At 55.4% G+C, this 20457-nt stretch overlaps 2 protein-coding genes across 6 annotated transcripts; both read right to left on the bottom strand.

The window, feature by feature from the left end:
* Window positions 1-495: 495 nt before the first annotated feature.
* On the bottom strand, window positions 496-11487 carry TSPAN17 (tetraspanin 17). Of its 5 annotated transcripts, XM_029218556.1 has the most exons (9): window positions 11179-11487; window positions 6960-7010; window positions 6723-6869; window positions 5749-5919; window positions 3928-4053; window positions 3318-3365; window positions 2723-2839; window positions 2573-2634; window positions 496-2083 (listed from the first exon to the last, which is right to left on the bottom strand). In XM_029218556.1, the coding sequence occupies exons 1-9, from the start codon at window positions 11263-11265 to the stop codon at window positions 2047-2049; spliced, it is 846 nt and encodes a 281-aa protein (XP_029074389.1). In that variant the 5' UTR covers window positions 11266-11487; the 3' UTR covers window positions 496-2046. The 5 variants fall into 5 exon arrangements, 4 of the variants coding, with proteins under 4 accessions (XP_029074389.1, XP_029074386.1, XP_029074390.1 ...); XR_003792813.1 differs by lacking the exon at window positions 11179-11487 and having other exon boundaries at window positions 3318-3361; window positions 6960-7263; XM_029218553.1 differs by lacking the exon at window positions 11179-11487 and having other exon boundaries at window positions 6960-7263.
* Window positions 11488-12850: 1363 nt separating this feature from the next.
* Window positions 12851-16821, bottom strand: EIF4E1B (eukaryotic translation initiation factor 4E family member 1B). Its single transcript, XM_029218111.1, has 7 exons — window positions 16747-16821; window positions 16501-16670; window positions 16107-16202; window positions 15428-15491; window positions 14342-14455; window positions 14068-14207; window positions 12851-13703 (listed from the first exon to the last, which is right to left on the bottom strand). Exons 1-7 carry the CDS (start codon window positions 16762-16764, stop codon window positions 13589-13591), a joined length of 717 nt encoding a protein of 238 aa, XP_029073944.1. The 5' UTR covers window positions 16765-16821; the 3' UTR covers window positions 12851-13588.
* Between the last annotated feature and the right edge of the window lie 3636 nt (window positions 16822-20457).

Genomic DNA, 20457 nt, shown 5'->3' with positions numbered 1-20457 from the left:
TCCTTCCACCACCCCAGCAAGGGGTCCCTTCTCACAGGCATTCCAGCCATCACTGTCTAGCTCATCACTCTTATTTTCTTCATAGGTTATATTGCTAACAAAAATGCTTATTTGCCTACTTGTGTCTCCCCCACGAGAATGCAGCACAAGGGCTGGGACTTTGCCCTTCTCCCTCCTCTACATCCCCAGCACCTGTGTGGAAGCTCAACTCATGCTTGGGGAACAATCCCTTGCTGTCCCTTACTGGTTCACACTTCAAGTGTGCAGGTGTCACCCAAGTGCATCAGAAAGGCAGGACGGGTCTGGTGCAGAACTCCGGCGAGAAGGCTCAGATCTGGGTGCCTCCTCCAGCTGTGTGGTGGGCAACTCGCTCCCCTCTCTGAGCCCAGTTTCTTCATCAGGAAAAGAGTCTCCACCTCACAAGGGGGTTGTGAGGTTTGAGGGGGAAAATGAAAAGTAAAAGCTTGTGAAATTAAAAATTGCAAGACGTGCACAATATCGTGAGCTGTATTTATTGTACTCCACTGGTACCTGTCAGGGACCCCAGGACACTGTCCAGCCTGTGTCTGGGAGCTACAATGCTGGTTGCATACCCCACACCCTCCCCTCCTGGCAGCAGCTCCCAGCACCCCTGAATGGCACAGCAGCCAGGACCCCAATGGGTGATTATCCCAGAGGGAACCGTAGTGACACAGGGGCCAAAGCTGGCTCCCTCCTCTTTTGTTGGGCTTGCATTTTTTTTTCATTAGTTGTCAACACCTTAAAAATAGGAATATTTCACATAAAAGCCTGGATCTCTGGCTTCTCCAGATTTCTGACATTAGACCTGCATTCCCACTTTATAGCAATTAGCCACAACTAAATGACAACCACCAACTTCAGATGGGGACCTGTGCTTTGCCAGTCCCCACCACTGTATTGTACCTCAAGGTCAGCTGCCATTATCAACTTGATGGTCCAAATATTTTTCATCATAAAGCAATGTCTCTCTGTATAGTCTTCAGGAACAGCAGGAAAGCCAGTTGCACTGCAAAGACCTCCCAAGTCAAAGGCCTACTTCATTCATTTATACAACCTTAAGAGCATCTGAGTAAGAGATCTGTGAACCAGCCCAAATCCCTCCTTTTATCCACAAAGGGCACCCTAGGGATGGGTGCGGCAGTCACTCTATACACACCCCTTCATGCAGCTAAGAGGCAGAGCTGAGAGCAGCAGACTTCACAAGTCTGAGCCAGTTGCTCCTTTCGAAGTTCTCAAATTCCCTGAACCCAAAGCACTGGTAAGCTGGGTGGACACACCAGGCACTTGGCTGTACCAGAGTGAGGTTGTGGACGAAGCAGCCAGACCCAGGCAAAGCTTGCTGGTGCGCCCTCTGGTGGCCATGAGGCAGCTCTGCAGGCCTCCATGAAGATTTTCGATTTGATTCCAAGTGAGCCCGTGTCAACCACCATGGGTCCCAAAGCAGGCTCCCCCCAACCCCATGTGTGCCAAGTTTTCAACTTCCAACTACTTCCTTCCCCAAACATTCCTGATCTCCATTCCACCCCTCAGCCACTCTCCTGGGCACCCGTCTCAGTCTCCAGTGTGGTTGGACTCCTCCTAGGCTGTGTAGCCTCTTCACGGCAGGGTCCAGCCTCCCCATTCTTCACATCCTGGTGCCTCGCCCCAGGCTTAGCCCACGGCAGCCTCGCAGTGTTTGCAGGGAAAAACCCTACAGCAGTGGGGAGGCCAACCCCAACCTAAACGGTGAGCAGCACAGGCCAGGTGGGTCCCTCAGAGAACAGGAAGCACATGTCCCAGGAGACGATGTCCCAAGAGCTGCTGTGGCCAGATGGCCAATCTTCACAAGAAGCTGGGGATCTGGACTTTTATGTGAAATACACCAAGTTTTAAAGGTTGGCTCAAATGTATATACTACCCAGGCCAAGAAAACACATTGGCGGATGGCTCCAGGCTGGGGCCCAAGATGGAGAGCTCTGCTGAGAACCTGCAGCTGACAGAGCCTTCAAGATGCCGGGCGGAAGCCAGTGGTTTTCAAGGTTTTGTTTATTTGAGTAGTCTGTAGCCATCATCATGTTTGATCCTGAGAGGCAAGCAAGGGAGAGAAAATTCTTGGACCCATTTTAGAGTCTGAGACATTGAGGCTGAAGTGGGCTCCTGGCAGGGTCAAGGTCACAGCTAGTGGAGAGAGCTCTGAGATACGTGAGGCTGTGTCCCATGCAACAGCAGGCCCCAAGCCCACCCCACCTGGCCTGCCCCCTCTTAGCTGTGCCCTTCCTAGTCCCCTGGAGAGCCAACCACCCAACAACAGCTGAGATGGCGGCTCCCTGTGCACACCCACTGGCCACACCCACCCTCCGTGCACACAGCTACAGGACAGGCAGCCCGGGCAGAGCCATGCAGCTCTCTCCATGGGTGCACAGCCCAGAGGCACGCAAGCCCCATGTGGGGTTCAGGTCCAAGCAGAAACACCTCCTGCAGCCTTGCCCATCATGGGGAGAGTTGCGCGGGGGGGGGGGGGGGGTCCCTGGGTCAGCCAGGCGAGTGGCCATGGCCAGCGAGGCAGCCTCACCAGTTGGCCTTCACTGCCTTGATGTCACTCACGAGGTTCTGGGCCAGGCAGATACCAAAGATCTGTAAGACGGAGAGCAGGTGAGGGAGAGGCCACTGGCAGGGCAGGTTGTCCAGGGCAGAGTGAGGGCATGCAGGGCCACAGTGGTACCTGGAGGAGGGCGATGCCCACAAAGATCCCAGCCACGATGATCAGGTTGTCCTGCAGCCACTTTTCAAACTGGCCCACGCAGCCTTTGGTGTGGATGAAGCCCTGCTGCTCCAGCTCCTGGGGACAGATGGGCACCAGGCTCGGCTCAGCCCACCCACCACCACCACTGCAGGCCCCATCTCAGTCCAGCTTGCTAAGCTCAGCCCCGCCCAGGACCTTACACCTTAGTGCCTGCAGCCTGGAGCTCCACCACAGGGCCTTCTCCTCATCGGGGTCTCAGCACAGATGCCTTCTCCTCCGAGAGGCCTTCCCTGACTGCTCTGCCCCAATCCCATCACTCCTCTGATTTTATTTTCTTCCAAGTGCTTAGCTGAAATTGTCACATTATTGTTCGTATTTCTTTATCCATGTCTTACTGTTTTCTCCCTCTAGTGGCGTCCACTGCCTTGTGTTTGGCAGTACCAAGCCTCGTGTGCCTCCTAGGACTCAGCATCCCTTCCCCCGAATCCCTGAGGCCTTTTAGAGCCTATAGGGGACCCCCGCTTCCGATCCCAGTGCCCCCAGCTGCCCTCAGCCCTGTCCCCTCCCCTCTCACCAGTTTGAGCCGAACATCATAGCCACACTGAGTGTTGAGGACATCTTCCTGAGAAGAAACAGGCCAGTGAGCAACTCAGTGGGGGGGGCATCCATGGGGTCTCAGGGGAAGCAGATGGAACCGTGGATTCCGCTGTGTCCACCGCTCCTTAAGCTAGGCTGGCTGGGACCCGTGCACCTCTTTCCCTGATGCCAGGGTGCATGGCCACAACACCAGCTTGAACTGCTTCAGTTTTAGGAACCCTGACTGCTCGAGTTTTATAAGAATGGGAAGAAACCTGGCCCTCGTTGTCCCTGTGCACTGTGACTGGAGGGGTGTCACCGAGAGAAGCTTCTGTTCTAAAGAAAGCCATAAAAGGGTCAGAACCCCCAACCCTGCCACCCCAGCATGGTGGCCCAAGAGGAGCAGTCCCTATCCAACAGGCCTCAGCACTGCCCACGGACACAAACTCCCCAGCCCACAGGGCTACTCCCATGTAAGCTGACCTCCCCCGACATCCACATCCACAGCCCCCAGAGCAGGGTGGAGTCGAGCCAGCCCGGGGATGGGCTCTTCCCAGACTGGGCCTGCGAACTGCGAGGCTCACCCCTCCTCACCAGGCCCCACTCACCACAGGGTCCCTGACACAGCAGGAGAAGGGCACCCCGCAGCGCTCCCGGCTCGGGTTCACGTCAGTGCAGTTGAAGTAGATATTGAGGTTCCAGTCGTTGGGCCCTCGGGCTCCACAGCAAGACCACTAGCGGGTGGGAGAAGAACCCCAGGTGAGCCAGGCCCAGCCCAGGAGCCCCATCCTGTTTGGGGACAGGCCCAGGCTGCAGGAAGACAGGGCTGGGCTGGCCAGGAGGGGGCCTAGAGGCAGCCAGGCAGGCGGGTAGCTCTGCCACAGACAGGCCAGGCCTGGGCCCAGGGCCACCAGAGCAGCTTGAGGCTCCTGCCTGGGTTGGTGGGGGCTGGGTGGAGTAGGAAGGGGCTCCTGAGCTTGTCCCCTAGTCCAAGAGAGGTTGAGAAAAGGAGGGGGGGGGCAGGGATGGTGGCCCAAGGACTGTGGCTTCCTCCAGGCCACCTTGAGGGGTTCGAGTTTCAACAAACCCTGTGGGGAAAGGCACCACTGAACCCCACATCTGTGACCCGTCTCCCCACACTTGCCCCAGCAGTTTTTACATAAGACCTTCTCTCTTCCTCTCTGCCGGGACAGGAGGGCAATCCTGCCCCCCTCACAATGATCCCATTCCACTTCATAGATGCTGCTGTCAGCACCTGTATCACCATTACCCCTACCCAGCACATCGTGGGGCTGCAATGAAGCAGGGAGCTCATGATCTAGTGGGGAGACAGGAGTACACAGCCTTAACTCACTGACATGGCACAGGCTGCTAAAAAGCTGGCCCTCAAGGGACCAGCTCAAGGCTGGTCTTGAGAGGCCTTCTCCTCTCCCAAGGCTGCCCCCGAGAGGCCTTCGCCTTCTCTGAGCTTCCCCATTTCAGCCCTTACCACGATTTATAATTCTACACACACACGCACACACATTTGTTTGTTTTGCTCTTTTATCATCTGTCTCTTCCCCCAGACTACCATCCCCACAAACACAGGTCCCAGCTTTTTTCACCTCTGAATCCCCAGCCCGCAGCCCAGAGCCTGGCACAGAATAGGTCCATAACAATTCTGTGTTGAATGAACAAATAAATCACACCCTAACCACCTGCCTCTCTGTTTACTTCTGCCCTGGGTTGAGAGCTCCTCAAAGCAGGCACCGGCTCTGGTTCACCTCTGGATCCCAGAGCAGTTCTTGGGGTGGATGGCACCAAAGGAGTATGACTCTGAGTGTGTGTGACTACGCGTGAGTGGGTGAGAACGTGCAGGCGGGAGGTGTCTAGGATTTTGTGAACTGTTCACTGACTGCTTCTTCACAGGGGTTAGGTTTGCAAGCTTGAGGGCAGAGCTTCTGGGGGGCGGGCCTCAAACTCGAATATGTTCAGAGGCCAAACGAATAATATAAATGAGGGAAGAGGGCTGACAGGTATAATAAAATAGCGTGCCAGGGACACGGCAAACAGTCCCTCTACCAGCAAAGGGGGCAGTGGCAATGTAGCGCCAGCCCATACTGTGGGCCCAGTTTAGTAGAAGAAGAAATCTATATTTTTATGCCACGTTTCCTCCTTTAAGTGTTCTGTAAGCCTGGCCTAGGAGCTGCCAGTGTGAATCCTCTGGCCTCGGCCTCTGTTCCCCAATGCTGTGACCATGCAGGGCCAGGCACACGGAGATCACGAGGGCCTGGCTTCCTCTCAGACAGGGGCCCTCCTGGCTCGCTTCCTTGGGGCCTGCCTGGCCTGGTGGGCGAGGGAACAGACCCAGCACACAGGGAGCTTGCTCCCTCATTCATCTGCCCAGCATGTGCCTCCTGCATGTGGTCAGAGCTGGATGCTGGACTTACGTATTCCTGAGCAAAGTCAATGAGGTTCTGGAGGTCAATGTCGTCCCGATAGGCCTTGACATTGTTGTTGATGAAGAGGTTGAGCTGGTCTCGAATCCAGTCCTTGAAGACGAAGGCCAGGATCCCTGTTGCCAACTCCAGGAAGAAGATGAAGCCAAGGAACACGGAGAACTGGGGTTGGGGGCACACAGACAGTGGGGGTCAGAGATACAGGGTCTGGGGCTGCCACTGGGTGGGGCTCCAACCTCCTGCACCCCGACCCAAGACAGCCCACCTTCTATCATCAAAAGTCCCCACCTTCTATCATGTTAGTGTTGTTTTATGATGAAAAAAGATAGTGCTGTTCTTACCCACCCTGCTGTCTTTGAGAAACCACTCTCCACACACACATTCAGTTTCTGCTGCTACGCAGGAGCCACCTCCACCTCTTTCCCCATTCCCAGTCCCACATAGAGGACTGGGCAGGCGTCAAGATCCCACCAATCAGAGCATTACCTCCCCTGGGACCACAGGGATTGGTCCAGAGGCGGCCAATCAGGACTAAGGAGATGCAATTGAAGTACTTGGGCAGAATGGTTGGGAAGGGAGAGCCTCAGCCTCCAGCAGGAGTTCCTGGGAGGGCAGCTTGAAGCCAGCAGCCACCCGTTCCTGGACATCTTTCCACCCCAAGAGGACTGGAGCCAACCCAGAGGGACAGAGCTGAGAAACAGAGCGACTAGGACAAGTGACACTGTGGTGGCTGCTGGATCCAAATGCGCTGGCAGCTAACACGCCCTTGGGCTTTCTTAGTGGCCCTTTTAGCTTAGGCCACTAGGTTTCGGTCCCGTACAACAGAAAGGATACTATAAACGTGGAGAATACAAATCTAGTGATTATTGTTACAATAACATAATAATAAAACTACCATTATTAAGCATGAACTATGCAAGAAGTGGGTGGGAGGAGGTTGGGGTCCCCAGTGGGAGGGCACTCACAAACTTGAGCAGGAAGGTGTTCTCCCGGAGGGCCCCAATGCAGCCGGCAAAGCCCAGCACCGACATGATGCCTCCTACCACTACAAACAGCCACACAGGGTCAAGGCCTCCCAGATCTGTCAGCGCCGAGATGTTGGAGAGAACACCCTGTGAAGGGCGAGCAGAAGCAAATGGGGGGGGCTGGCCCTCCCACCATCTTGACCCAGAGCAGCCCCACACCCTACCCCACCGCCTTACCTTCTCACCCCAGGCCCAGAGACCAATGGCCAGGAACAGGGCTCCCAGCACCTGCAGGAGCAGCAGCAAAGAGCTGAGGGCTGGGGCACCAGCATCCTTTCCCACCCCCAGCAGAGCCCCCTCCCCACTACTGCTCAGGGTCTTCAGGAAGCCAGGGGGAAAGAGAGAAAGAGGGGAAAGGGCTGTAAATGGGATCCAGGGTCCTTTCTTTTTTTTTAACATCTTTATTGGACTATAATTGCTTTACAATGGTGTGTTAGTTTCTGCTTTATAACAAAGTGAATCAGCTATACATATACATATGTCCCCATATCTCTTCCCTCTTGCGTCTCCCTCCCACCCTCCGTATCCCACCCCTCTAGGTGGTCACAAAGTACCGAGCTGATCTCCCTCTGCTATGTGGCTGCTTCCCACTAGCTATCTATTTTACGTTTGGTAGTGTATATATGTCCATGCCACTCTCTCACTTTGTCCCAGCTTACCCCTCCCCGTCCCCGTATCCTCAAGTCCATTCTCTAGTAGGTGTGCATCTTTATTCCCATCTTGCCCCTAGGTTCTTCTGCCCCATTTTTTTTCTTTTTTTTTTTTTTAGATTCCATATATATGTGTTAGCATACGGTATTTGTTTTTCTCTTTCTGACTTACTTCACTCTGTATGACAGTCTCTAGGTCCATCCACCTCACTACAAATAACTCAGTTTTGTTCCTTTTTATGGCTGAGTAATATTCCATTGTATATATGTGCCATATCTTCTTTATCCATTCATCTGTTGATGGACACTTAGGTTGCTTCCATGTCCTGGCTATTGTAAATAGAGCTGCAATGAACATTGTGGTACATGAGTCTTTTTGAATTATGGTTTTCTCAGGGTATATGCCCAGTAGTGGAATTGCTGGGTCATATGGTAGTTCTATTTTTAATTTTTTAAGGAACCTCCATACTGTTCTCCATAGTGGCTATATCAATTTACATTCAGGGTCCTTTCAATCTTCCCAAGAATGCATCTCAGTGTTTCTTCCCACAGGACACAGCTTGGAAGACTGAACCGTCCCCAGCCCTAAGATGGACAAAGGCGGGCCCCTTCTCGGAACTCAGAATTGGAGCAGAGGATGGCCAAAACAGTCCCACCAAGTGGCAGCAGCTGTTTCCTGAGCCTCTGTTCTCACCCCAGGCCTATGTTAGGGCTCCAGGCTCCTGGCATCCTCTCTGCCCCCTCCCAAGTCTGGTCCTCCTGCTGCCCTGCAACTCTGTGACTGCCACCTCACTCCCGTCCCACCCTTTCAACCTCGATCTGGCAGAGTACATGTTTGTAGTTCACAGCCAAAGACCCCTAAATGACAGGGAATCCCAATTCAGCCCCATATCAGCAGAGTGGCACCAGCCTAGGCCTTCTAAACACCACCCACTATCCCACCTCATTTCCGTACTGGGAAGAGCCCTGGATATCAAGGGCAGCTGCCTGAACCCGGGCAGGACATCTAGTCTCAGAGGGAGAGTGCCCCTCTGGCCCAAGCCCAAGGCCATGACCCCACCTCTTCAGACCTCCCTCTCCCACCTGCTTTCTCTACAGGCTCCTTCCCCTCAGCACAGAGCCTCAGTCAGCTCCACCCCTGACCTGCCACCTTTAGCACCTTCCCCTCTCCAACCCCAGGCTCCTCCCACTGCTGTACTCTTTTTCTAGAAATATTTTTCCTTCCCTCCCCCACACTGGATCTGGGATGTGAAACCAAACATCACTTCTCCTGCCTCATCCCACTTGACCCGCCCGTGGCCTTTAGGTGAATGATCACTACTTTCTCTTTCCCAAACCTCTCCATGGTTAACGCAACGCCGTTCCTCCTCCTGCCCTTTCTCAGCCTCCCTCCTACAATGCTCTGCTTCACCTGCGCCATGCACATGGCTACCCCCCTCCCCCACCAGGTTCCAACCTCAGCCTTCTACCCTTCTTCTTCTCACACTCATCTTTCACCCCATCGTGACACTGGCATCTCCTGATCTCCACCCAAACCTCTCCCCGGCTCTAGAGCCCTTAGTCCACCTGCCTGCTGCAAACGCCTCCATGTCCCAGGATCCATTCCATGCACCAGAAATACATCAGGGAATAGGACACATGAGCTCTCAGCCCTCATGGAGTTTACACTCCAGTGGGGGAAATCCACAGTGAGCAAACAAGGTAATTTCAGATACCAACAGAGCCTTTAAAGAAAATCAAACAGGGTGATGAAATGGGGAGTTAATAGGGTAGTGGGGGCATGTTTCAGTTAGGGAGCATGGTGACATTTTAGCTGAGGTTTGAATGATGAAAAGGTGCATTGAAGAGAAGAGAATTCTAGGCGGAAGTACTGGCAAAGGCCCAGAGGTAAGATCATGTTTGGCGGTGCAAGGGACAAACTGAAGGGCAGCAAGGCCAGACACCACAGGGTGCTGTGGGCCACGGGGAGGAGTCTGGACTGTATTCTAGTGAGAAAAAACTGGAAGGTCCTGAGCAGGGTAACATAAGGGTCTGCTTTCCATTAAAATAAAAAAATCTCTGGGCCTGTTTCACAGGTACCTCCTTCAGGCCACCTTGACCCAAAACCAAACCCCCAAGTGGCCCAGTCCTGTCAGTTCAGCCTCATAACTTCCCCTGGAGCCTTCCTCACCTTTCCCACCTGCCACCACCCCAACTTTGCCCCAGCCCTCCTCTCTGATCTCCCTACCTCCAAACCCTGCCCCTCACTCACCCTCCCCGTGTCAGCCAGGCAGATCTGCCTCCAAAACAGAAGCTAGAACATACCCATCACCCAGCACTGAAGCCTTCAGTGCTACCCTCTGCCCTCAACATAAAACACAAACTCTCTGCCCCAGACCTGGGGCCTTTCACACTCGGGCTCCCCATCCTGGGGGACCCTGGAACAAGCCTGGGTCTCTCATGCCTCTCGCCCCTTGACATCTGGGGGTTCCCTCTGCTTAATGCTCTGCCTCACCTCCATCTACTGCCCACTGACTGGCTCTGCACTTACTGGCTGTGTGACTCTGGGTTAAAAGATTTAACCTCTCTGTGCCTGTTCCTTCACCTGTAAAATGTAGATAATAAAGTAGCTGCAAGAATACAGTAAGTTATAATTCATTTAATCTGCGTAACAGTCCTGAGGGGCAGGCTTCATTATCACCCACTCGCTGCCAGGGAAGCTAAGGCCCAGAGAGAAGTGACTTGCCCACTGTCTCACAGCTAGGCCTGCTTCACCCAGAGCCTCAGACTTCCCTGACTAGTGCTCTCTGCACATGGCTCACACCCTCGAGGCTGGGCACTGCTGGGGCCAAAGGACACCCACATTGCATAAGCAGCATGTGGGTAGAGGGCAGTGCCACTGAGTCCTGATAAACAAAACTGAATGGGTCTGGCATTCTGACCCAAGAGGTCAGAAGCAGAGACTGCAGAGGCAGCAAGTAGCCTTGGAGATATGGGATGAAGAGGGAGAAGGGAAAGATGACTTGGCAGGGCCCAGGGCTACAGATGCCACCCTGGGAGGGGCACCAGCAGCTCCCTTCTCCAGGCAGGGGCAGCCCTGCCCTGGAGCCTCGGTTTGGTCAGCTGTGGATGTTGAATTCTGTTCCCCAGGGCCAGCTCTCCTGGCCTCTCATCAGGAAATATCCCCTGTCCCCGGCCGGGAACTAGGGCTATTGGCCCTCCCTGCCCGCAAGCCTCTTTGGGGTGGGGGTGGGGCTTCGACCTTTGACCTACCCTCCCCCTTTGTAGGAGCTTAAGGCGAGGCAGCAGGCCCGGGTACTGGAGAGGTAAAGGGGCAGGAGACGGGATCCCGACCTTCGAGGAGGCTCTCCTCCCTACGGGTAAAACCAGGGGTGGGGCTCCGCGTATCCCCGACACCCCCGGGTAGCAAAGGGGCTGGGAGGGAGAGGGGGCGCCCGCACTAAGCGTGCCCGTGGGGTCTTCACGGAAACACCTCCCATTTCTCCGCCGGGCCTCGGGAAGACCCCGGAAGACTGTCCCCCCCCCCCCCCCACTACCGCAGTGGCTGGGACCCGTCCCCTGCAATCCGGGCCTCTTCGTAGTTCCCCTGGGCGGTCCTGGGGGTGGGCGTGGAGGTGCGAATGGGAGGAAGGAGTGGGGAGACGGTCCCAAGCCCTTGTGGCAGAGAGTGTCTCCCCCTAGTAGGGGACTGAGCCTCCTTCTCCCGCCATCCCCAGCACAGGGCCCAGAACCCACCCCGCTCTCACCCAGAAGACGATGTTGAAGCCAAACAGGAAGTATTTCCCGCAGCAGCCGACCTCGGGTTCCTGGAAGTGCTGGTGCTTGCCGGGCATGGTGAGCGGCCGCCCGCCGGCCCGGGAACCGGAGCCGGGGGCTGGACCCAGCCCTCCGCGGGCCGCCCGGGGCTGGAGCCGCCCGGGGCCTAGCCCGGCGGCTGCGGCTTCATGGCTGCGGCCACCCAGAGCGCCCGTCGGGCCCCGCCCGCCCCCCAGGGTCCGCCCCGCAGGGACCGCCCTAGGCTCCCGGACCGCCCCCTGCTTGGTCCCCCTCAGAGCCCCACCTCTAGGCCTGACTCCGCCCCCTCCATAGGCTCCGCCCCCAGCCTTACTCCCCTTTGGAGCCCAGTCTCTGGGCTTGGCTCCGCCCCCTCCCGACTGTCCCCTCCGGACCCCACCCCCATACAGGCCCCTTCGCACAGCCCGACTCAGCCCTGTCGGAGGCTAGCCTCTAGGCCTGACTCCTCCCTATGCGGTGGCCGCTGCAGCGTCCTTCAGACCAACCTGAGATGCTGAGGGCGCCGCAAGTCGCAGACACGAAAGACCCCTAGTTCCCCCCACACCGCAAAGCTCAGGACCAGCGCCACCCCAATCCCCGGCCTTGCCGTCTGTTCCCATCCCTAGAGAGGAGTAACTACTGAGCTGGTGAGCGAGAGGAGGATGGTTATATGGATGGTGTTTAGCACACGTGCAGGACGTTTTATTACAGTGGAGTCCAATCAGAAGCGCTTTTTGGGTGCTGGGATGAATTGGGAGATTGGGATTGACATATATACACTTGATACTATGTATAAAGTAGATAACTAATGAGAACCTACTGTATAGCTCAGGGAACTCTACTCAGTGCTCTGTGGTGACCTAAATGGGAAGGAAATACAAAAAAGAGGGATATTTGTATACGTATAGCTGATTCACTTTGCTGTACAGTAGAAACTAACACAACATTGTAAAGCAACTATACTCCAATAAAAATAAATTTTTTTAAAAAGCGCTCCTCACTGGACGGAAATTCTTTTTTTTTAAATTTTTTTATGGCTGCGTTGGGTCTTCGTTGCAGCGCGCGGGCTTTCTCTAGTTGCCGTGCGTGGGCTTCTCATCGGGCTGGCTTTTCTTGTTGCGGAGCGGGCTTCAGTAGTTGTGGCTCACCAGCTCTAGAGTGCAGGCTCAGTAGTTGTAGCTCGCAGGCTTAGCTGCTCTGCGTGCATGTGGGATCTTCCCAGACCAGGGCTCGAACCCATGTCCCCTGACATTGGCAGGCAGATTCTTAACCACTGCGCCACCAGGGAAGCCCCAGAAATTCAGTTCTATCTCTACTGGTTCAAACTCAGAGTGGATGACACCTGAGTCTTGTGAGAGCCACTCCTGCTGCTCCCTGCCCCTTCAGTTTTGCCAGGGGCATATACTGCATGCCCTAGCTCAAGCCCCTTTGGCGGTTAAAGCCCCCCGCCCACCGTCTAAGCCCTCTCCCCCCTACCAGCTTCCACCCTGATCAGGCTCCTTGGTACCTGGGGCGTCTCACATGAGCCCTCTCAAGGCAGGACTAGAGCAGATCAAGGTTTGGGGGGCCTGAATTTTACTCAATTTTATTAGAGTCCTCTTTAAAAATAATTCTGGTTTTGTTTAAAAGTATTTATTTAGGAAACAGAAAGGGGCTTAAGCTTCATCACCTTCCAGCTGATCATCGTCTAGCAGAACCATAGTAAGGCCTGACCACCTTTCCTGGGCCAGGGCCTCATCAGTTGCCCCCGCCCCCACTCCCGCCCCTCTAGGGACCCACGCACAGCTGGCTGGGGGGAGGTGTGGGATACAGGGTAGGCTCCAAGGCTACAAATCTGATGAGAGGCAATCCATAAAAGTTTTTAAAGCAGAGTGATCAGTCGAGAGAGTCCCCCACTCCTGTCCCTGAGCTCCAGCTCTGGGTCAGCAGCCTTGAGCCCCCTTCCCTCAAATGGAAGAGTCTGACCCTCAGGCCACCTAGCCTCTTTCCCCGAGGTGGGGAGCACGGAGTAAGTCCTGGATCCTAGGATTCTCTCCTGTTATCTTTCCACCTGCAGTTGAGCCCTCCTCCCACCAATAACTCACCTCACCCCACTCTACCCAACCCAACCCCCAGGGTGAAACAAGCCCAGGCTTTCCTCCACCTTTCCGTTGCCCTGGTCCCTCACATTGGGTCCCCCACCAGAACTGCCTCTTGTCCCGGGCCCCAATTCACATTAAAGAGTGCTCGTATTCACTCCAGAATAGGTGAGAACCATGCCATCTGCCCCCAGCCCAGCCCCTTTTACACACACACACACACACACACACACACACACACACACACACACACAGCAGTGGGAGACTCAGGGGCAGCCAACTGGGCAGTGGTGCCAGGGTCCCCTCACACCACAAATTTGTTCTTGGCTAGGGAGTTGCTCTTGGCGGCCGTGTCTGCGTGGGCCTGGTACCCAATGATGGTCTTTGTGGAGAGTCCCAGGCGCTCTTTGTAGACACGCCTGGGAGGTAAGTGGGAGAGGAAAGGAGACAGGCAGTCAGCAGCAGGTCCTGGAGATAACGTGGGGCCCTGGGTCCTTTGCTCAGAGCTCCTACCCTGGTTCCAACCACAGTAACTCCTGTTGTATTTGTCTTACCCATGTGGAAACCCAAAATGTGCCTAGTGCAAAGGAAAAGAGATCTGTTAAGAAACAGTTTGAAATTGAGATGCCACACCCTTTACACAAGTGGTGAAGAAAGAAGGGAGAGACAGCATGCAGAGTTCCAGAGGTCTCCCTTGCAGGCCAAACCACGCCCCTTCCACCACTTTCCCCTTCTCTCCTAGAAGAGACCCAGCCCCCACCCTGTGCCAGAGATACCCCTCACCCAATGCGCAGCACGCCCTCCTGGTTCTCTGTCTCCCTCGTCCATACGGCAATCTTGTCCCCCTTGGTTCGGATGTTGATGACGGCCCCACACACCTCCCGGCTGTGCTCCTCAAAGCTCTCCCCGATCAGACACAGCAGCTGGAGCCAAAAAAAAGGAGGAGGATGAGCCTTCCTGGTGGGCACAGAGTCTGCCCCCACCACCCTGAGACCACCGCTACACACCAGCCCAGCCCCTTCCCTTGGGAAGCCTCCCCGCCCAGTCCCTCACTCACCGTCTCCAGCCATAGGTGGTCCAGCTCACTGTGGCGCTGCTGCTTGGCGAGGCTGACCAGCCAGCGGCCACCCCGCCTATTCCTGCTGTCTTCCCACATGGGCTCAATGCCATCCTGGGAGGCAGGCTTGCAGATCAACCACCTCCCTTTGTTCAGAGGAAAGTGAGGGCCTGGCCACCTCCCCAGGTCCTGCTCTAGCCCCTCAGTAGGCCTCCACAGGCCAGGACCTTTCTGCCTTCATCCCTCCTGAAAAAGCAGGTTCTACCAGCCATTCAGCCCCCCAGACCCTCCTGTGAGTTCCCATGGGCCCCTAAGCCTCAACACCTGTCACCTCACATAGCCTTGCGTGGGTGTGTGTTTATCTCCTTTACTGAACCAAGTTCCTTGATATGAGAGTTCAAATGGAGGTCATTAAGAAAGCATCTGGGGAGGGGCTTCCCTGGTGGCGCAGTGGTTGAGAGTCCGCCTGCCGATGCAGGGGACACGGGTTCGTGCCCCGGTCCGGGAAGATCCCACATGCTGCGGAGTGGCTGGGCCCGTGAGCCATGGCTGCTGAGCCTGCGCGTCCGGAGCCTGTGCTCCTCAACGGGAGAGGCCACAACGGTGAGAGGCCCGTGTACCGCAAAAAAAAAAAAAAAAAAAAAAAAAAGAAAGCATCTGGGGCAACCCCAGTGTGGCCAAAGGCAGACATTCCAGGCTCAGCTGCTGGAAACAAGTCACCTAAGGAAAATCTTTAAATGCTGATGTCAGGGCCCTACTGCACAGCACCTCCAGGGACAGGCCTGGACATTGATGAGTGTCCTAGGGCAATTCTGATGCACGTCCCTAGTTAAGGAGCCAGGCCAGAAACCTAGACTCCTTCCTTGTTCCCCCTTCTTCCCCCTCCCCTGTCCTTCAAGGTACAGCTCAGGTCTGACACTCTGTCCATGCTTCTGCAGAGCGGTCCTCTGATCTGAAATTATACTTGACTCTGAGGGAGGCTGTCCTCGGCACCCCACCCCCAAACCCCCTGTGAGGGAGGAAGCTGGGAAGAATCAGCCCCCCTGTGCCCTGGGGACAGGGTGGGGGTGGGGAAGCAGGGCTTACCTTGAACAGGGCGTAGTCACAGCCGGAAGAGAGCTTACTGGCCAGCTGGATGTTATTGTACATCCTGGAGAGAGGCCCCATCCCAGGCTGAAAGTCCAGGCTTTTTAGAGCCTGGTTCCAACTGGCCTCAGACCCCCTCAATCTCTTACCAGACCCCACTGCTTTCCACCCACCTTCCAGCCTCCAAGCCTTTGCTCATACCGGTGCCCCCTGCCAGGAATTCCATCCCCACTTGCCCAGACCTTCAAATCCCACCTTCTCACCCACCTCTAGGGTTTGTGAAGCACCTTTCAGATCTCCTCACTGGATCACCACAGACACTGAGACAGCCTTAAAACTCACTTTGTGGCTGAGACAAGCTCAGAGAGGGGCAGGAACTTGCCCAGGGTCACAAAGCATGGAGCAGCAGAGTCAGGGTCAACTCCTTGTTTCTCCCACTTCCCAGGTTCTCTCCCTGGGTCCCAAGGAGGCTTCAGCGGGGGGATGTGCCCCAGCCCAATCCCCCCGCCGGCTCCTTGCAGAACCCACCAAGCCCCAGTCCTCAGCAGATGCTGCAAGGCCCCAGGGAAGACTGGGAAAACTGTGTAGAAAGCAGCTCCCTGGAGGGGTGGGGCCTGCGAAGGGCCCCCAGCTCAGAACCCCATGGCCCCAGCCTCCTCCATGAGGGACAGACACTCACGCCCAGAAGTCCTCCACGGTGTCAAACTTGATGACCAGATGCAGGTTGTCCTGCCAGGCCCTGCTGCGGTCATTCTTGAAGAACCACAGAGCCCACCTGGAGGAGGGGGGGCCAGGAGGAAGCAGAGTGCAACCCACCCGCCCGCCCCCAGCAGCAGCTAGGTTGGCAGGGAAGCCCTGTCCCTCCAAGGGCAAACAGGGAGATAGGATTTGGGGCACAGGCCGCCCAAGGTGACTGGAGCCAGTTATCCTGAAGGGCCAGGGGATGAGTGAGGGCCTTTAACCCAGAATCTCAGCTGGGTTAAGGCTGGAAGGGCCACCAGAGCCCAAGTCTTAGGCCAGCTCTGGCCGTTCCCAGATGAGGAAGTGATTCCAATGCCAAGAGTAGGGCCTACCTGTTCAGCAGTGGGTGCAACTCCAGCTTGCTCTCCATGGGGCCCTCGGCCCGGGCCTTCCTCAGAGCCTCCTCACCCACCCACACCCCCGCTGCTGCCTCCTCTTCCTCTTTCTCTTTCTCCTCCTTCTCTTTCTTCCACTTTTGGATTCCACCCTCAGCCTCTTTGGCCTGACCAAAAAAAGAAGTCAAGGTGGGCGGTGAGCCCCAGCCTTCGCTGCCCAAGGGGGCGGGCGGGTGGACTTACAGAGTGCGCCGTAGCCATGCTACAGCCTGGACTCCACGGGCACCCAGCATCCGAGGGGGTCCCCAGCTGCCGGCCTTTAACCCACCATCGCCCCGCCCCGCTCACCCAGGACAGGGGACTGGGAGGAGCCAGCGTAGGGGTGGGGGAGTGGGGTGTTCAGAGGGGGAAGGGCTTACACTATTACTTCCATCAGCAAGCATTTAGTGAGCACCTGCATGCAGCCCGGGGGCTGGGAACACAGCTGTGACCAGGCAGACCTAGCCTCCGCCCACATGGTGCTGGCCATTTGGGGGCTGAGACACGATGGTAAGGGTCAGTATTAGGGGTCTGCCCTTAGTGAAACCGCATCCCGCCAAGGGTGGACGCCGAATTTAAAGCGGACCGTCCCAGACATGGCAGAAGCTGCGACTCTGACATGGGGGAGGGGGGCAGGGCGGGGCCAGGTCCGAGACCTTATACACACATTGTGGTGTCTCCTTTTTGGCTCTGCTGTCATTCACCCCCTCGATTTCACCATCAATGTCATCTGACACAGGCATTTATCTGGTCTCTGGAAGCACCTAAGGGTTTTCTTTCTAATGTGATTATTTAGAAACAAGGAGGATATAAAAAAATCCACATTTTTGGTTGCTCTTGAAATTTTAGAGAGGTCTGGCAACACTGGGGCCTCCTCCCAATCTGCTACAGCTGACGCTGCCTTAGGGAAGAGCAAATGAGGTTCCACACAGGCCTGCCGGCCCACTGCACTCCTGCTTCCTACCTCCTAGGCCATCTGAGTGTTCTCCACCTGGGCATGGATGGCGAGGGCCAGTGCACCTGTCATACAGCCTGGGTTCAAGTCCTCCCTGCCCTGACCTCAGCCAAGTACCTGAACCTCACTGAGTCTCAGTTTCCCTCTCTATAAAATGGGAATGTTAATGATACACAACGCAGAAGCTTAGGTGTTAAATGATATAAAACACGTAAAGCCCACAAAACAAGGCCTGGCTCAGTGGTCAATAACAGTCAGCTGAGGGCTACCCCAGGGTGGAGGAGGGACTGGGGAGGTGAGGGAGGGAGGGAAAGCTCTGGCTGGGGAGACCCTTTCCCTGCTTTCTGAACAGCAGCCTTTTCTGCAGAGGCTGAACGCTCCCCAAACTTCTTAAGGTTTCTCACCCTCCCCTTGTCCACTTTGAGGGTCCCAGCTCTGTAAGGGACCAGTCCCTTCCCCTCCCCCACAGCCAGAGAAGCCCATGACCACCTGGAGGCCGACAGTTAATATCTGTTCAACCCACATCCCTAAGCTCCAGGGTGTGCCAGGCCTAGGCCTAGGAGGCAGTGAGGAGCAGAAGATGAGTGTCCCCTGTGCTCTGGTCTATCAGGGGAGCCAGGCATCAGGTAATCTCACAAAGACCTGTGTCATCATAAATGCAGACCTCTGAAGGAGAGGAATTCACAGATGGGAGAAGACAAAATCCATGACCTGCGCTGAGGGTTTTAGAGCAGCACTTCTCAAGAGCATGGATCAGAATCACCTGCAGGGCTTGTTAAACACGGACCACTGGGCCCTGCCTCCCAATTTCTGATGCCTTAGAACAGGGCTTGGGCCTGAGAATTGGCATTTCTAACAAGTTCCCTGATGATGCTGGTCAGAGACCCCGTTTCAAGAACCACCGACTCAGAGGCAGTTCACAGAAGAGGTGACATCTGAGCAAGCGTTAACTAGGTAGGTGGAGGAGGGCATCTCGGGGAGTGGAAGCAGCACGTGCAGAGGCTCTGGGGCAAGGGGCCCGTGAGGTACTGGAGGAAGAGAAGAAAGACCACCACTGTCGCTGATGCCTAAAGGGGGCAAGGATGGTGAGTCTTGATCTTAGGAGAGTGGAGAGCCATTGGGTGCTTCAAGTGGGTACAGAGGGGCTGGGGAGGTAATCAGATGGGCTTTCTAGCAAGTTCTCTGGCTGCTGTGTAGGAAACAGACCCTGTGCAATTAAGAGCGAGTGGGAGGAGATCTACTTGGATGCTGGCGTAGCTGTCCAGGTCACGAATGGGGTGGCAGGGAAGATGAAGAGAACATGTATTTATAAGGAAGACTCAGTAGTGCTTGGCTGTGGACAGGCTCTGGAGAGGTGGGCATGAAGTCCCAGCCGCCTGCTGCTGCGTAACAAACCACCCCAAACAGAGTGGCCTAAAGCTACAATAATCATTTATTTTGCTCACAGAACTGCAATTTGGGTAGCACTCGATAGGGATGGCCCATCTCTGCTCCAAAGCCCTATCGATTGGAGTGGCTTACAGGCTGGGGCTGGGGCTATCTGCTCACTCACAGTGGGGCGGTCTTTGCTGGCTGACAGATGGAACCTCAACTGGGGTGTCAGCTGGGACCGTTCTATGTAGCCTCTCCATGTGACCACTTGGCTTCCTCACAGCATTGTGGCTGGGTTCTCATAACCAATGTCCCAAGAGATGAGAGGCAGAAGCTGCCAGTTTCTTAAGGCCTCAGCCTGAAACCTGGCACAGATTTATGTCCAGTGTACTCTTTTTGAGTCCCAGGGCCCACATTCAACAACAGGGACATAATCCCACCTCTCAATGGGAGGAATGTTGAAGAATTTTGGACAGGAGAAGCATTGGAGGAGGGCCAGGCTTGGGGAGAGATCACGAATCCAGGTCTGATGGAGAAAAAGGGGGAAAGGATCCTCTCCAAGTGCCGGACATGGTTTTAGCTGCCTTAGAGTCCTGGCCCAGAACCTGGCATGGGATGATCCTAGCAGCCACAGCAGCCCTTCTCACCATCTTCCACGTCTTCCAGCGTGGGGCAGCCCCTGGAGTCTGGGGTTGGGTGACTATGAAGAGACCCCAGGAGGAAACCCCCCCAGCCCTATGGGGTTCTGGTCCCTACCCCAGGCCCTCCCAAGTCTGTCTGTGGAGGACATTTTCACAGTGGGGTTGAACAAGCAGGGGCTCTTGAATCCCAATCCTGCCATTCTGTTCCTAAAATATCTCGAATCTGCCCATTACTCTCCCTCCCTCACCTCAGCAAACATCGCCATCTCTGGCCTGGGCCACTGCCTTTTCTCTCCTAACACTCTCCTTGCTTCCACTCCTGCTTCCCTACAAAACATCCTCCACGTGGCTCAGAGGGGTTATTTAAACAATCAGTCTGATCACTTAACTCCTCTCTTTAAACCTCTCCAGGGTACCCAGGATGTGATCCAAAGTCTAGGTTCTGGGACTGCAAGTTCCTGCACGATCCAGGCTTACAGGGCTGATCCTCCAAGAGGCCAGTCTCATTCCTGCCTCAGGGACTTTGCACTTGACATCTCTCCCCAACTCTTTATATGACTGACTTCTCCCTGTCCTTCAGGGCTTGACTCATTCCACCTTCTCAAAGAGATCTTCCCTGACCACTCTATCTAAAGTAGACCACTCTCCCCCATGTACTTTGTTGTTGTTGTTGTTTTTGGCTGCATTGAGTCTTCATTGCTGCGTGCAAGCTTTCTCTAGTTGTGGCGAGCAGGGGCTACTCTTTGTTGTGGCACACAGGCTTCTCATTGTGGTGGCTTCTCTTGTTGCGGAGCATGGGTTCTAGGCGCGCGAGCTTCAGTAGTTGCGGCACATGGGCTCAGTAGTTGCGCACGGGCTTTAGGGCACGCGGGCTTCAGTAGTTGTGACTCGCGGGCTGTAGAGCGCAGGCTTAGTAGTTGTGGCGCATGGGCTTAGTTGCTCCATGGC

The sequence above is a fragment of the Monodon monoceros genome, unplaced genomic scaffold (assembly GCF_005190385.1).
Source record: "Monodon monoceros isolate NGI ecotype Baffin Bay Population unplaced genomic scaffold, NGI_Narwhal_1 Super_Scaffold_12, whole genome shotgun sequence".
Taxonomy (NCBI): Eukaryota; Metazoa; Chordata; class Mammalia; order Artiodactyla; family Monodontidae; genus Monodon; species Monodon monoceros.
The sequence above is the reverse complement of the archived record's forward strand: the minus strand, read 5'-3'. Positions and strand labels throughout refer to the sequence as shown.